Source organism: Idiotropiscis lumnitzeri, chromosome 12, assembly GCF_059441095.1.
Source record: "Idiotropiscis lumnitzeri isolate Australia: NSW breed Sydney's pygmy pipehorse chromosome 12, RoL_Ilum_1.0, whole genome shotgun sequence".
In the NCBI taxonomy this organism is placed as follows: domain Eukaryota; kingdom Metazoa; phylum Chordata; class Actinopteri; order Syngnathiformes; family Syngnathidae; genus Idiotropiscis; species Idiotropiscis lumnitzeri.
In genome coordinates, this window is record NC_142402.1 from 2,380,954 (window position 1) to 2,399,595 (window position 18,642).

The following is an 18,642-nucleotide window of genomic DNA, read 5'->3' on the forward strand; positions in this document are numbered from 1 at the left end:
CACTGACTGTGTATTTGGCATCCTTCTCCAAGATTGCTGACTCACTGAACGGGGCTAAATAAATTGAAGCCTGAATGGCGTGAATTTTACGAATTGATTGAAGTCGGAACGGTGAGAATCGGATGAGAAATGGGGAAGTTGTAGCATGTAGAAAAAGTGCAATTGAGAATGGATGAATGGATGAATTTTTGAAGGGTGAATGAGGTGAAAGTGTGAGAGGGGATACGGCAATGTGAAATGAATAACTTGAATGTGTTATATATCAAATATGAAGCATTTAATAGTAAAATGTTGAATCTCCCATTGGACATGAATGGAATTTTGGGGTTGAATAAAGTGAAATGGTGACTTATGGGAAATGGGTGAAGACATGAAAAATAGAAGCACGCTTCGCGTGAATATTTGGAATAGATTGACGTGGGAACGGTGAAAATCGGATGAAATATGTGGAAGTAGTTGCACGCAGAAGAAGTGCAATTGGGAATGGATGAATTTTTGAATGGTGAAGGTGTGAGAGAAGATAGAGGGATGTGAAATGAATGACTTGAATGTGCTAAATATCAAATATGAAGCATTTAATAATGAAATGTTGAATGTCCCATTGGGAATTAATGGAATTTTTGGGGTGAATAAAGTGAAATGGTTAATTTTGTGTAAAAGGTGAAGGCATGAAAAATGGAAGCCTGAAAGGCATGAATATTTTGAATAGATTGAATTTGGAACGGTGAAAATTGGATGAAATATGTGGAAGTAGTTGCACGCCGAAGAAGTGCAATTGGGAATGGATGAATGGATTAATTTTTGAAGGGTGAATGAGGTGAAGGTGAGAGAAGGGATACGGGAATGTGAAATGAATGACTTGAATGTGTTAAATATCAAATATGAAGCATTTAATAGTGAAATGTTGAATCTACCATTGGAAATGAATGGAATTTTTGGGGGTGAATAAAGTGAAATGGAGCATTATGGGAAATAGGTGAATACATGAAAAATGGAAGCCTGCGAGGCGTGAATTTTTGGAATTGAACGAAGTTGGAGCAGCAAAAATCGGATGAAAACTGTGGAAGTAGTTACGCGCGGAAAAAAGGCGAGGATGAAAAAAGTAGAATTCTGAAACCTCAACAGTTACCCTCTCGTCATGCACGGACACTTTTATTTTTTAAATTTTTTTGCTCGGGGCACAGACTCGTGAAATCCAAGGATGGAAGCGCTTTAAATGGACGCAGGACGGAAAAGTGACGCAGGACGATTATTATATGAATAAGGATGACAGAAGGGCGCCCAGGTCGCAGACGGAGGACGAACTGGCGAAATAGGGTAAAGTGCCCATCTCTGGTAAATACAGGAAGTCATAAGGTAATTGTTGCAACCAAATTGACAGTAAGAAACAACAGCAGGATGTTTGACAATTCATAAATAGAGATGATGTGAAACTATGGACGTGACTCTTGATCAAAGAGAATGAGTTAAGTTATTCCTATCGGATGGAGCTTTAAACTTAAATGCACGCTGACCAGTTTTCTAATTCTTGGCATCACTAAAAATTAATGATCAGTATGCCTCAGACTATACTATGAACATAATGGCATTAGGACTTGCTTTAGATATGGAGTACAATTTAAATGAACTAAATAACAACCAATTTTCTTCTGGCCTTGGGAGTGAGCCACAAGTACAAACTGTTGAGAGGATGATTTGTTTCTGACGTATTACTTTATATTACGGCATAATCAAAAATTCACAGTAACTCAATTCTTTCATAATTGCAAATTAATACATTCACAGAATGATATAGTGACTTTATACAACTACATATTTTATTCAAGAGTCAATAGGAAGTTTGAAATTTATTTTAATTCATCCACTTTTTCAAGTATTGCATTGTTTTTATAGCATGGTCGTCCGGTGGAATCCTCTAACATCTATCATCTGGAGACCCCAAAAACATCATGTTTGTTCAACTCGTAACATTGCATCGTCGAAGAGAGCAAGCCATTTTCAATACTTAAGGAGGAGGTCAAGTCAAAAAATGTTCCTCAGAATAACATGTTCTACGTGAACTCACTAGTCTAAACCTGGTATTAATTGATTAATAATGTAGATGCGGAATATGAATCAAGTAGCAAAATCCACCCGTTTTCATCTATCTCTAGGGGCAGCCATTTTGCCACTTGCTGTCGCCTGAAAATGACATCACAGCTGTGGAGGGCTCAGATAATGACCTATTTCGGCTCAACTAGAGTATGCATCAATGCCGCATGACAACACCCAGAAAACAGGTGAGCCGTAATTCATCGTTACGCATCACACGCAACTACATCACCAAGGATCCACCATGCTCCAAACACCCCTCCCTGCCAGATCCCCTCACAATGAGTTCTTTGGCTGCTTTGAGGAAATCCAACAACCGATGCCATCTCCATGCTGAACACTTGCACACAACTAAATTTGCCTTATGGAACTGCAACATAATGTGTTATTTATTTTCATATTTATTTAATCGATAATTAATTTAATTGATATATTTAATTAAATTATTTATTATATTTGCAGGGCAGCACGGTGGATGACTGGTTTGCACGATGGCCTCACAGTGAGACACAGCAGCTGTCGTGGTTTCGAATCCGGTTGCGGCCCTCCTGTGTAGAGTTTGCATGTTCTCCCCATGCCTGCGTGGGATTCCTCCGGGTACTCTGGTTTCCTCCCACATTCCAAAAACATGCATGGCAGGTTGATTGGACACTCTAAAATTGTCCCTAGGTATGAGTGTGAGCGCGCATTGTTGTTCGTCTAGGTGTGCCCTGTGATTGGCTGGCAACCATTTCGGGGTGTACTCCACCTACTACCCGAAGATAGCTGGGATAGGCTCCAGCACCCACCGTGACCCTAGTGAGGAGTAGCGGTACAGATAATGGATGGATGGATAATATTTGCACTGGAGAAGGGAGCTCTCCAATCTCGTTGTGCACTGAGTACAACGACAATAAAGGGCATTCTGATTCTGATGTAAGACTCACACCACTACACAAAGTCAAGACTCTCAAGTTATCCCCAGCAGATGCGAGGAGCACAATGTAAAGGAGTCACCCTCGCGAAGCTAACCAAGACGCATCATGAGGGACTGTGCCCACCAGCTTACAGAGGTGCTAACAGACATTTGTCAGGCATCTGTCCCGATCTGGCTAAAGACTGCCCCCATCATTCCCATATGCAAGACCTCCACATTGAAATGTCTGAATGACGAAAACTAAGACCATTTCCTGCCAACCTAAAACACCATGGAACTGAACTCCGAGCATAATGAGCTTGATATCAAAGTACAAGAAAGCAGAGAATAAGTGGAGAAAAACTAAACTCCAAGTTAATTTTTACCTATATTTTAACAAACAATCATTACTAGGAACCTCAAAACATAAGCAAAATTACGCAAACTATTTGCTGTGGTTGACAAACTCACAAATCCCCCAAATCAACTAGCACCATAAATCCTCCCCACAGATAAATGCAATGAATTTGCCTGCGACGTTAGTGAAAATTTACAACCCATCAGGTCAAACATTGTTACAAATCAGCAAAAATTACAAAAGTGACGCCGGACTTAAAATCACACAGGAATAATTAAATTACCATGACAACATTTTATACAGTGGATCAAAAAACTAACGTATTTGGTATAGATGTGGAAAACATCAATTAGTCTTCTTGACTCAATACCATTTGACTTTCTCACAACTCTGTTCAAATCAAATTTCAGCAAATAACCAACCGCTCACATCAGTCAGGCGAGCTTCCTAAACCCCAGAGAATTGCTGCCGTCAAGCCCCTTCAACAAAAGAGAACACTCGATGTCACTGGATGCGGTGTTTGTTGGCAAATGATAGACCTATCTCAAACCTTCCTTTCTTATCCAAGATAGTCGAGAAAGTGCTTTTTAATCAAGTCAGCAATTTGAACTCAGACTTTTTGAAACATCTCAATCAGATTTCTGACCCCATGACAATACAGAAGCTGCTCTTATTAAAGTATTGATTCATAGATTGAACACTGACGCAGGGCAGATGCCGGCGCCAGTCTGAATCTTCGTGCAGTATTTGATACAACTGAATTTATCATAATATACTGCTTAACAGTTTGGAAAATTGAGTGGGATTAAATGGAACAGACGTAAAATGGTTCAGATCCAACTTGGACGGAGTTACTTTTTGACCCCAAAAGTTTTTAATCTGATCAAATGGCCACTGCTCTGCATGTTGTGCTGGGCCACCTGGAACAACAGCAGAGCTATGCAAGGTTGCTCTTTGTGGACTACAGCTCGGCATTCAACACAATCATCCCGGACATCCTCGTCACCAAACTGGACATTCTCGGCCTCCCTGCCCTCACACGCATCTGGATTAAGGACTTTCTGACCAACAGACCCCAGACTGTGTTGTTCGGCCCCTACACGTCCTGCACCCGTACGCTGAGCATCGGTTCCCCTCAAGGATGCGTGCTGAGCCCTCTCTTATACGCCCTCTACACCTACGACTGCAGCCCGGCCCACGGTAACAACACCATCGTCAAGTTTGCTGACGACACGACAGTGGTCGGTCTGATCTCGGAAGGTGACGAGACAGCCTACAGAGAGGAGGTCTAGAGACTGACGGCTTGGTGCGAGGACAACAGACTGCAACTAAACATTGCAAAAACAAAGGAGATCGTCATCGACTTCAGGAGGAACAAGACGGTGCCGCCACCCCTCTGCATCGCAGGCTTGTGTGTGGGAGTACAGATCTCCGATGACCTTTCTTGGACACACAACACCACAGCAGTGGTAAAGAAGGTCCACCAGCGTCTGCACTTCCTGAGAGTCCTCAGGAAATTCAACCTGGACAGGAAGCTGCTGCTGGCCTTCTACCACCTGCTGACGGACTGTGTCTCCACCTGGTACAGCGGCTGCACTGAGGCCGACAGAGTGAGGCTCCAGAGGACGGTCAAAACAGCGCAAAGGATTATTGGCTGCCCTCTCCCCTCACTGTCGGACATCTACACCGCCCGGTGCCTCAGCAGGGCTCTCAATATCGTCAAAGACAATACCCACCCAAACTCACACCTGTTCGACCTGATACACTCTGGCAGGCGCTACAGGTGCATCAAATCAAGGACCAATAGACTGAGAAACAGTTTATTTCCAAGAGCTATCTCCATTCTAAACTCACACACACACACACACACGACCACCCCTACCTTGCAGAACAGAAACGTGATGTGTTTTTATTTATCCTATTCAGTATTATTTTCCATTGCACTCTTCTCTTATTTATCTAATTTATATATTTATCTGAATTATCGTTGTATTGCACTGGAGAGGGGAGCTCTCTAATCTCGTTGCACACTTGAGTATAACGACAATAAAGGGATTTCTGATTCTGATGACGCGGGGTCCCTCAAGGGTCAGTCCTCTTTCCCCTTTTATTTTGTTATTTTTGGGTCAAATGCTTCAGAGCACCAATGGTAGCTTTCACAGTTATACAGATGATATTTGGGCTGGGCGAGAAACCGAAAATTTACCGTTTGTGAAATTTATTAAAATGACGACATCATTTTGCCCATGTCGGTAAATTCAGTGTTTAAAAAACAGACAAGTCCAGTCTTTTCTTTCTGCGGCAATGTTCAGGCCCCTTTTAGACGGCAACAGCGTGGGTAGTCATGTGACTCCACCCATCTGAACAAGAATGAAAACAGACGACGCGGCCGTGGCCGGAGATTCATATCAAGAAGCGGCTGACACGGCTGAAGACGAAGTAACGTTTGTTCAAGTTGTTTCTCTTGCGTTTGTCCCGAAAAGAAATTCAACATCTGCCGTTTGGAAATGTTTTGGGTTCCATAAAGACGATGTTTGAGCAAAAGAACACGAACTACAAAGTGCGTCTTAAGAACCCAAAACAGCCCGTCCAACCCCCCCTGCCCCTACAACACAACCATGCTGTGCTAAAAGTTCAAAGTGAGAAGCAAGGTTCGACAAGTGACAACAGCCCATAACGGAGGCGACACCATACGAGAGAATGTCTAAGAGGTGGACGTGATAGCCTAGCTCATAGCTAAAGATATAGCTCCTCTAGTTACAGTGGAGCGCACGGGATTTAAACACCTCGTTGAAAGTAGCCGGCAATAGGTACGAAAATATTTGTCACAAACCATACTTCCCAAAATGGACAACATCAGGACGGGAGCTTAGACATGTCAAGCATTTTGCATCCACATCCGACTTCTGGTCGAGTCGCAACATGGTTCCCTGTTTGAGTCTGACTGTGCATTACATAGACGACAAGTGGCGACTGCGCACCAGAGTACTCGAGACGGCACATTTTCCTGATTATGCACGCTTGTTTATTTGGCTTGCATTGACATTTTTTAAATTTTGTTTACAGACCACACTAGCACCTTTGCACATGGCATTATTTATATTGTTTACAAGATACCTTTACACAAATCTAGGCCTTTGCATCTCGGCACAATCTTTTTGCAGAAAAGGTTTTGTGAGAGCAGTACCCTTTTTCTCCTGTTCTTTGTGATATTGTTAAAGTCATGCAAAGCAAGCTATTTATAATGTTTATACAAATGATTTTTGTACTATTATCTTTCATTGAAAGTAATGTGTACCAGTTGGTCAATAAAAAAAGCAGTTAATATGCATTTCCTTCATTTATTTTGATTTTGGTCGCACGGGCGGAATATATCATGCATTTATCGTTACAGAGGTAAAATTGCTCAATTTATCGTGATATTGAATTGAGATCATATCACCCAGCCCTATGATACATAGCTATATTTATCATTGACCCCAAATTACAGCAGTCCGAATGTTTTGTAATACTGTCTAAAGTGAATTAACAACTGGATGAACTAAAACAGGTCAATCAAAACAAAAGTGATGTAATTGTTTTCCACAATAAACAAAAGAGGATTGGTGTTCGAAAACACCTGGAAACACTGTCTTTAGAAACAAAAGACCAAGTCTGGAAACTTGGTGTGCTGATAGACTCAGACATGGCTTTCAGCAATCGTATCAAAATCACTAAAACTGATGCGTTACAACAATTAGCGCGAATTGATCCTATACAGATGTCAATGCAGATCGTGCGAAAGGGCAGTGGGTGACGGGGAAGGCGGGTGTAGCACCACATGACTCAGAAGATCAAGCAATCAATGTCACTGCACGCAAGGGCGGCGTGGCCATTGGGGATTTCGGGAAAAATTTAGCATTTTTCGGAAGGGCCGGTGTATTTCCGAGCCACTAGTAAAATAGAACCAATGTGACAAAACTACATGACAGCTGTGTAGCCAAAGCTGATCAGTCCATCAGCCTATTCAGCAAATGGAAGATGAGCAAAACGTGTGTCGGTAGCATGAGCTTTTCAATCCGCCTCGCCTGAGAACCATGAGGGCCCACCGAAGGAGTTCCTTTATCTTGTCTAAGTATATTTGCATTACTTGATTAAGGCCGTATCTCACTGAGCTGCAACGGTTTGCAAGTGAGTGAGCACGTAGCAAATGTTTTTTTTTGTGTGTCGGAGTTCAAGGTCGCAAAGATATTCACCAAACAATTTGATGATCTCAAACAGTTTTTGATGTCGCAAAGAAATTTGTAACATGTTCATAAATTGGATTGCGACAAGAAAAATTGTTTTCAAATATTAAATCTGTTTGGGAATGTTGGGTGAACATTTTTGCAACTTTTTGTAACATTGATCGAACCCTGGGAAAAAAAAAACCAAAACATTTTCTACACACTCGCAAACCTTTGCCGCACAATGAGATATTTACAGCTGTCGGTCGTAAATTACGTGCAGCAAATTTGACATTGTACTGCGCACAATAATGGACTCCAGGTGATACCAATTTACTTTATGTCTTACTGTCTATTCTTCTGAGATCAGCCGCAAAAAGTGCACCTGTTTGTCAGAATTTTTATGAATAAGGCCGGAGGGTCAAGGCCGTAACCATACCGAGATAGTGGCCGGAAGGCGGGGGACCGACCGGCAAAAAGGATCAAATGCCCAGCTTTGTCAAATGCCATATTCAGTTGAATCGTTCAACTGTTGTATTTTACAGGAAACGAATCAAAGAAATCAATTATAATTGTCTTTTAATTGCAATATACGTTTTTTTCTTATTTTACACAAATTCCAAAATTTTACTCAAATAGATATCTATACAAGCTTTGTACAAAATTTTACTTTAAAATGAGATTCATCACGATCAATGACGGAAAATTTTGCGATTAATTAAAACAATGTACAACACCAATTCTATGACATCAACGAACACCTTAAAATGCTTGCCACCCAATCGCAGGGCACACAGACAAACAAACATTGACACTCATACCTAGACAATTTAGAGCAGAGGTATTCAATTAAAAGTCACAGAGGTCCACAACTAAAATTTTTTCCAATTAAAAGGTCCGAACCAAAGTCCAACTTCCCTGTCTAGCCTATGTTCGCATTTTTATATAGTTTCAATATTTTGTCATTTTCAACAGAGCGCACTTATATACTAAATATTTAGCAATGTTCCCATTAAACACCTTTGCCACTCAAACAAATATAAGGCGTTTATTTCACATTCAAGAAAATGCGGCTCCAGGAACTTAAGGGTGCCACTTCCAGAAAAAAACGTAAAATATCTCCTGCAGAAATATATCAAGTGCTAAGCATTGAGTTTTAACACCTTTTGCCTTTTTATTTTCTTAAATCAAAGAGTTATCAGCCAAAAAAAAACAGAAAGCCTAATTATCAAAGGAAAACAGGTCAACATATTCAGTACACAATCAATAAAAATGGCTGTCCTCATGAAAAACTAATTCAAAATGAGCTTTGACACCACCTTTTCTTTTGAATATTTTTTTAACTTCACTTAATGAGAAAAATGAGTTGTGACTGCCCTGCCAGTGACTTAAATCTGGGTTGGAACGGAGTCAGGGCCATTGGGATTTGGTAGATTATTTCACACATCTCAGCTTTGTGTTTTCCTTTAAATAATGTTGGTGCAACCGCATTTAAGCACTCCTTCACAACTTCCTTTTTTTTGTTTCCCCAAAATCCATGATACTTTTAGTGAACATTCGTTTGCATGGCGCTGGGCTGTAAACGAAAATGTAAAAATCTGTTATACTGCACTCGAAGTTCGATGTTTTTGCGTGCGCTCACCTCAAACTTCAGCGGATAACTGTGCACAAAAGGGCGGTGCTTTGTTTCGTAGTGGCGCTTCGCAATGTTGCGACGGTTTCGGAGCATATGATGCACACTGGTTTTGAATCGGCTGCAGCCAGAACGAAACTAAATTTCTCCGCCTATTCATTTAAAACAACACGCATCGACCTTGCTAACTATTTAGCACGGCATACTGTCAGCAGCACTCTCTTCCGGTCTGCTGCGCAATTGGCAGTGGATCGTAAACAAAAGATTTGATTGGCTCAAATCAGTGTCGCCTTTTCCGCATTAACTAGAATTGCAGCGTCAACGTTTGCGAATGCACCCTGAAAAAAATTGGTCATGGGTCCGGTCCGAACCATCTGTCGGTCCGGATCCGGACCGCGGTCCGCCATTTGGTGACACCTGATTTAGAGTGTTAATTAACCTAACACACAAGTTTTTGAAATGTAGGAGGAAACCGCACTACCCAGAGAAAACCCACGCAGGCACGAGAGAACATGCATATACCACACAGGAAGCTGTGGGCCAGATTCAAACCCGTGACCTCTGCTCACCATTTGGCCACCGTGCCATCCTAGTAAGAGCTAGTGCCTCGTGGAATTTTCTTCAAGTGCCCCATATTCGTGCGACAACTAAAAATGTGTATGTTTCATTGACCAAGGTGCTGATGCAGGTTTTGGATTCACATTCAACAGCTGCCCTTTGCTCCGTAATGGTAGCTTAACTGCAGAGAACAAATTTAACTGTATATTGTACAATGTACATGTGGCAAATAAAATACCGTATCTTCGGGACGATAGAGTGCACTTTAAAGTCCCAAATCTTCCCCAAAACAATTGAGGCGCCTTGTAATGCGACACACCTATTATATGGACTGAGCATCTCTCTCGACCATCGACCCTTTTTCCCATTGGGAGATTCGGAGTGCATGTTAGCACACCCTGCTAGCCAAAGTCTGAGACATTTATGTTTCGAATTGACTGTGACAAATACATGATGTGAATACGGTGTTTGGGTGATGGTGTAGGAGAAAGCTGGACAAAAGGGTAGCTGTCCACAATGTCGTAGTCTGTCTTATCATTCATGTTATTGCAAGCAAGGAACGTCTCAGGTTTAGACAACAGACTGCAAAAATATACAAAAAAAAACACAGCCCAAAGCACACCACTCACTTCTCTCTAAACAGCCATGTGATTGGCTGAGGCTGCGTGGCTCCCAAGAAGCCATTGCTATAATGTTATTGTTATTTTTATTTCTTTGGGGGATATAAATGGCATGAGAGATAGATGTTTTTGTTAATCTTATTTCTTTGTTTCGTTGTTTGCTTGTATGCTGAGTTTTTTGGTTTTGATTTGAATCCGTGACTCTAAGGAGTGTGGTGACCAGTGAAGTCCCTCCCCTGACATTGACGATTAGATGTATTGTCATGACATCTCTTATTGGTCTGAGCTGATGCTACAGGCAGCGATCCCTTATGTTGCCATGACATCTCTCATTGGTCCGAGGTAATGCCTCTGACAGCGATCCCTTATTCGCGTGAGTGTTGGTGAGCTAGCATGCGTGAGCTAACATGTGCAAGCTACCATGTGTGAACTAGCATGCGCGGGATAGCTTGCGCGAAGCTTGCGCGAGCAAGCTTGCGCCTCGTAGTGCGGCACGCCCAGTATGAGTATTAAATACGGAAATAGCACTCATAATACTCATTATACAGACATAAGTTTGGGTTGATCCTTGATGGGAAAAGAAAAATAACTCCCTAGACCAATGAGCAAATGGGAAGTTTCTTAGAGTCACAAACAGATCTTAACCACCTCAAGAACAAACATTGCTGATAAAATAGTTGGCTTTTCATGGTCTGGTTATGAGAGCTTTGGCCTCGGAGCCTGGTCCCATTAGCATTAGCTGGAGAATGTGAGAATGTGCTATTTAAAAAGATGGAAGTAACTCGAGTCACTTGGAAGTCTTTTGGGTTGCCAAAGATATCTCAGCGCAGCTATCTTGCTATACGGAAGAAGCCTTACTGGCTGACTGATGAGGACACTAAGGCATTGCAACAGGTTATTATAATCAGAACAAAGCATTCAAAGCCACAGCCTGACAATTACACGATTGACATGTGGGAAAACATGGATTGTTTTTTTGTTTTAATTAAATGTATGGTAAATACTGTGTGGGATTCAAGATTAAGTAGGGTTCAACATTGATAGTGGCCCGGGGTCAATACATGACTGTGTCTCATACTTGACTAACGCTGGCCAATTGGGCCCATGCACAGATATATGCAATGAAATCAACATGCTATTGCTTTTTTAAAAAAAAAATTAATGTTCAATATTTTGAGCTTCATTTGCTTAAATTGCTCATCATTGAATTGATCTTTTTAACACACTGTGGAGGTTAGATACGTTTAAAGTGGAATTGGGGGCATAATCCAAAAATGACACGATTGATTGCTGCTTTAAAAGTGCAAATGATATGTCGGCAGCCAATGCAAACTCCACTCACATTGTCATCTGTTCCACATGATTACTTGGGTGCTATTTGTTGAATGGATGGATGGGTGAAATATAATGAGATCAGGGAAATAATAATGACAGCAGAGCGTGTTCTAACAACAGGGGTATCACACTCCTGAGCCGCCCTTTCTTTTCTTTCTTTTTTTTCTTCTTCTTTCTGCATGTATTTTGTGGACTTGGAAAAGGCCCATGAATTCTGTGGGAGGTGTTCCAGGAGTATGGGTTACGGGATCCCTTGATATGGGCTGTTCGGTCCCTAAACAACCGGCTTCAGAATTTGTTCCACATTGCTGACAGTAAGTTGGATACGTTTTCAGTGAAGGTTGGACTCTGCCAAGGCTGCCCTTTTCACCAATTCCATTCATAACATATGGACAGAATTTCTAGACGCAGCTGTTGGGTCTTTCCTCTTAAACATTACAGGACGTTCTCAATTACAGTGGTCCTGACAAGAGTTTTCAAGGACATTGAAATCATTGAATGTGTTATCAAGCGGCACAAGAAAACATGCTCAGTTACTTCCATACTATTTCACATTTGATTGTTCTATATTCATGGTTGAGAAGTGTTTTTTTTTTTCATTAAACATTTATTTTAACAAAGGCTTCCTTCTGCATACTGTATGTGAATGAAAATGGCACATAATGACTTCCGTACAAATTATGCCGATTGGAACGAAGAAATGGAACTCCATTGGGTACAGGACCCCCTGCACATAGAAACATAAATACAAAGGCACAGTTTAAGGTTGCATAACATATTCCTGACCTGTTTTTGTACGTGACATATGCATTTATATACCTTAATGTGAGTGAATTCCGTTCGGAGTGGCTGGTTAACACATTGTGTTGTGATGGCTACAGTAGTACCAGTAGCTATAACAGACCCAGCTCCAGTTGACTTGAAACCTAAAATTGCAATCCTCGAAGACACAAAACCGTGTCGTCTTTGAAATGGCAGAAACGTGACACACCACTTTCAACTCCCAGAGTTTGTGCGTCCATTCCAAAAACAGCCACATGAGCTCACAGTGCTGCCAAACTTAATATAGTTAGAATTATGATTCGGTTTTTATACATTTGCATAATAAATCCAGGGGTGTATTCGCGGGTTGGACGGTATTACGGTTATACAGTATCTTGTGGTGTCTAAAAATAGCAACGGTGTCACTTTCAACACCGTCATTAAAAAAAAAAAAAAAAAACTGCAGCACGTAAGAACCTAATATATGAAATATATATTTTTAATACCACATAAATATCCAATTGTATTTTCAACCTATTATTACTATAACTATAAACTATACTACATAGACCAGGCATCACCCAATGTGTGTGTATATATATATATATATATAAATATATATACATACATATATATATATATATACATACATATATATATATATACATACATATATATATATATACATATATATTTACACATATATATACATATATATACACATATATACATATATATATACACATATATATATACATATACATATATACATATATATATATATACACATATATATCTACATATACATATATATATACACATATATATCTACATATACATATATATACACATATATATACATATTCATATACATTTAGATATACACATATATATACATATGCATAGATATACATATATGATATTACTTCACTATTTTACTTATTTACTAATCACAATCAATGGGCCATCTAGTCAATTGTGTCACAACTAACTATAACTATTAAGACTTCGAAAACACCATAATTACGGCCATGTGTTTGACAGGTAAGCCCATTGGCAAAGTTGGGCCAGGACAGACATACAGCTAGCGGGTGAAGCGGGAGACGAGGTAGTTTTTCAAGAAAAACAAAGCTGCAATTAAATGGATCCCCAAAAGAGGAATCACAGAGCAACAGTTCAGACAAGTAAGTGGAGCAGATGCACTCAGTTACAAGCGTGAGCAGCATAAAAAACGTTAGCTGCTGAAAGGGGATGGAATGAAGCCGACATCCCGATCATGCATCCGTGTTTCACCACTGTCAGTCACTGGACCAAAAGGTGCATTACATTGAACAAGCCAATTACAACTGGAGTCGCTTTACCCCTAACTACTTCGTAGTTGAGGACAGTGAAGTCACACGATATAAAGATCACAGTGTGCAATGCTCGTCCAAGTTTCAATCTCTAATAAAGGTGCTGGTCGGAGATCAAAAAGCTTTTATGTGGATAGGTGAAAACACAAAATAGCTGTATGAGGAGAGATTTCATGTGCAAAGTTCACTGACTTCCTTAATTGTTAGACTCCGGAAGACTGGATGGAGAAGAAAACAATTGTAAGAAAACTAAAGACTGAGGTGCCATTTTATTTTGTTAAATAAAGTCTTTGTGAGACTCCTGTTTTTTCATTTATGTTATTACATTCAAAAGATAGTAAGGCATATTTTGTTAAAGTTGGATTTTCTACATAAGAGGTATTATTTAAAATATTGTCATGAAAGTGCTTTGTTATAGTCAAAGCTCCTGTGAAATTCGCAAAACAAAAAACATTATTGTATTGTATTTAAGTAAAACTTCAAAAGAGAGCTACTATCATGTTTCTTTAAGTTATACTATATTCTATTGTTTTATTTTCTACCCACACAGGGGAGGCATAAATTAAATTTAGTGATAATGGCACAAGTAGTGCAGAATGAAAAAGATGTGCAATAAATTCATATGGAATTGCATGCCTTATTATAACGTTGACCAATCAGATGCATCTTTAAATGCATTGCCATTCAATAGGACAGTGCTTCTCAATTATTTTCTCTTACAGGCTCCCCTCACATGCGACCTCCTCAGCATCGCACCGCGCCCCCCCAGGGGGGCCCGCCCCACTATTTGAGAAGCACTGCAATAGGAGGGCCGGATTAAAACGTTTAAGGGGCCGCATGTGTCCACCGGGCCGTAGTTTTTCCACACCTGGTCGAGGGGCATTACTAACACTAAATAATGTAATTAGATGTGAATACATTCACATTTTTCCCGCATGAAAAAAAATCATGAGATGATAAAGATGTACTTTCTTTAGGTACACTTTAAAAATCGCAATAATATTGTTAAAGCATGTTTTTCCAATATCGTGTCCTACTTTAAAATTATTAGCGTTATAATGTTAGGCATCGTTTCAGCAACTCGAGGCCAAGCTGACTGTCCGTTTTTTTAGAAATCAAATTATGATCACCCTACTTTAGAACTATTGACATTTATAGACTGGTGTGATGTACAGTCGTACTTTGGTGTCGTGTGCCAACACTTGCATAAAACCTTTCTGACTGTCCCAGTGGTCTCATTGAAATTCGAATTTGACAAAGTTTGGCTTGGTCATGCACTCATACTGTGAAAACTAACAATTGTGGGTCGTTTTAACTCTAATTCAAATAACTATATTCAACTAATGATCCACATTACAATTTTGAAAATATTACTACTATTTTCATGAACTTTATATAAAGTATATACCCCATTAGCATCATACAAGCCTGCTTTTAAAACATTAACTCGCTTAGGTGATCATCAACCCCTATCGCGCACACACTTACCTCCGTCAGAGTACGTCTCGACGCCATAGCCGTCCTGCAGCCCGTTACTCCAGGTGCCCTCGTACCTGGCCGGTGTGTTCTGGCTCTGTCGTACTCCGTACCGACCCTTGAACCCGTGCGTCCACTCTCCCCGATATATCCACTTGCCCTTGGATTCTACGCCGAGTCCGTGCCGTTTCCCTTGCGCCCAGTAGCCTTGGTACACGTTTCCGCTGGGCCAGGTGTACACTCCGACCACCTCGAAGCCGTTGGACCACGAGCCTGAATATTCGCCCTGCCCCTTCGGTCCGGTGCACACACCGTGGCCGTGAGCTTTGCCGTCCTCCCAACCTCCACAGTAAGTGCCACCATCGTCAAAGTCGAAACGACCGCCCGTCATTCAGAAAGGGATAGAAAGTAGAACTGTTTGACTTCTACTTCGGGGAGAGTTAGGCGTGCTTTTCAAAGCGCGGTACTGTGGCAAGAGCCGGTGACAATGCGAACTCTCAGCGGGGGTGCGAGGGAACGCTGATGTGGTGCGGCTGGGAGCATTGGCAGGGACGGGGCATGGAGTATGACAGGTGGCACGGTCATTCCACTGCTGACAGATATGACAGTGTCGCAACTTGGAGGATACCACAGTTGGCCGCAATACTTTATTCTTGGGGTCACGGCATGCTGCTTCCTTTATGAAATTTCAAAATAAAACAACAGACATGGCTATCCACGTTTACCATTTAATGCAGGTTTCACGAAATTCGGTCAGCAACAAGCCATTTTTCAAAGAAAGTTATATGGTTTATACGACGTTCACAGTCTGGACCACATGTGTCAAACTCAAGGCCCGGGGACCAGATCTGGCCCACGACCTCATTTTATGTGGCCCGCGATGGGCAAATCATGTGCGTCAACTTCCTGTTTCTAGCACATTTTCTCCACTTTTAACAAAATTGAGACATCGCTATTTGTTACCAATCCCCTTATAAAATGAAATAAAGAATTGTTGAACAAACATTTATTGACTGGCTTCTGATTTCTGTATTTCCATCGTTTCCAACGTTAAGTTGATCATATATTTATATGGAATCGCAGTCACCGCCCTCTGAGGGAAACCAGAACTACGATGTGGCCCGTCCACAAAAATGAGTTTGACACCCCTGGTCTGGAAGGACCCAAGAAAACGGCATAACAATTAATTTCGGATGACCGTTTCTGATTGAAAACGCTTTGTTTCTGCCTCCCAAAAATATTTGGCAATTCAAGCGCCCAATGTTTCTATTTCAGATATTTGGACGGTGAAATTAAATGTTTAATTTTGCAAAGCGACCCCTACTCCACTTGGGGTCATTAACTTTGCTGTCTTTCTAAATTTAGAGACAGCCACACCTGTTCTTGCTGCTGAAAGACAACCTGCATAGCTGGCAATGAATCATTATTGCTTTTAAGGTGGAAACACTTCAGTCAATGTCTCCAAATTGCAAAGACAATGATATTTTAGCAAGTGCTGGCAAGTCATCTTTAAAGGAAGCCGCTGTTGTCCCTTGAAGGCACTGCAAGTGTGCAACAACCCACTCACACACACACGTATAAGCACACTGAATTAAGGACTTGTGCTTTTTGGAAAAGAGAAGACATAAAAGTTGCTAACAGCAGCACCTAAAAAGCTTAAAGAATAGCCCAGAGGTGCTGAAATCCAGTCCTCGCGTGCGCTATCCCGCATGTTTCTGTCCTCCCACACACCTGATTGAACTGATCAGGATCGTTACCAGGCTTCTGCCGCGCTTGCTAATGAACCGATCATTTGAATCAAGAGTGCTGGAGGAGGGAAACATCTAAAATATGTTTATTGGACACCCCTGCTATAGTCTATGAAAAATCCAATACAATATCAACTTGGGAGAAGGGCAAGTTGCCAAATGTTCTTCACTGTTAAAGAAAATTAATCAAAGAGAATGAGCGATGCACGGGAATGCAAATAAAATATGTTCTGGCCAAGTTTAAGAATTACAAATTCTAAGTGGTACACAATTAGTAAACCACATATTAAAAGTAATAAGTATATTATACAATATTTTTTGATTGACTCAAATATTGACTGATGATATTGACCAAAATGATGGAGCATGAGCATGGCACAAGCAAAGAAAAAGGCATCCATAAGCAAGCAATTAAACAAAAAATTCAATAATCTCAGCAATTAACTCTCTAACAAGAGTTGGGAATTGATAAGAATTTAGCGATTCTGATTTCATTGTCTATAGTGATTCTCATTTCATCATTACCAATTAGCGATTCTCTATTGATTTTCATTGGGTAAGGGAATGAAATAAAGTGCTACAAATTAATTTATTTTAGGGGTGGGAATTTTAGTCCGTAGCAACAGTGCCTAAACAAAGCATCTTATTTTGGTAAAAATCCATCCATCCATCTATTATCTTTGTCGCTTATCCTCACAAAGGTTACGGGATTGCTGCAGCCGTCTTCGGGCAGTAGGCGGGGGTACACCCCGGACTGGTTGCCAGCCAATCACAGGGCTTCCAGTAAATACTGGTGATCAAAGAGATACATTTTTCTAGATGATTAATTTGTGCTGATGCCTTTGTTTTTTTCCATCATATCAGGATTTTAGCTTTCAGCTTATTATTATTATTATTATTATTGTTAACATTATTATTAATAGTAGTATTTATAATAATAATAATAATACTAACAATAATAATTAAAGTAATAATATAGTAACAATTATATAATGTATAATATATTTTATTATTTATAAACAACAGGTGGATTTTTGCTTTTGCATAAGTAGCGAATTCTGGGTTTCGTCAGGGTTCGTAAAAGGTTTCAAACATGCTTGCAAATAGTTAATATAAATAATACTTGTCACAAACAGTCTTCGTGTCGCAAGGAATTTTTAATAAATTTTACTAATGAATCCATTTTCCTTTTTTTTTTTTTAATTTTGCTTGCAGTGGCATGTCTTTGCAAATCAGTGGCAAGCATTTGTAGATGGAAGACAAATTATTTTTTCATTCACCAATGCCAGAGACCATGTGAACATGGTTACCAACATCCATCAACCCAACTCTAATCTCGTTGCACACTTGAGTACAATGACAATAAAGGGATTTCTATTCTATTCTATTGTGCGTAGCATTCACGGTCAATGAGATATCAGCATGCCCTTCCTTGACTCAACCTCACCAATTCATTTATATTACACTCTCTGTGAAGTTTCACTTCCTAAACTCCAAAAAAGGGAAAAGTGATGTAGTATTTCCTCTTTAATGTACAAATGATGAAAATATTAAATACATTAACTTTTAGTAATAATGATAAGAGCATTGCTTTACATTTAAAAGTAGT

At 40.3% G+C, this 18,642-nt stretch overlaps 1 protein-coding gene across 2 annotated transcripts in view; it reads right to left on the reverse strand.

Moving 5' to 3' along the window:
• Positions 1–15,910, reverse strand: part of jph1b (junctophilin 1b) — a 57,839-nt gene extending 41,929 nt beyond the window's left edge. For both annotated transcript variants that reach the window (XM_088310529.1, XM_088310530.1), the window contains exon 1: positions 15,298–15,910. In XM_088310529.1, the coding sequence (XP_088166655.1) occupies positions 15,298–15,676 (379 nt within the window). In that variant the 5' untranslated portion in view covers positions 15,677–15,910. The remainder of the gene's footprint in view (positions 1–15,297) is intronic.
• Positions 15,911–18,642: the final 2,732 nt, after the last annotated feature.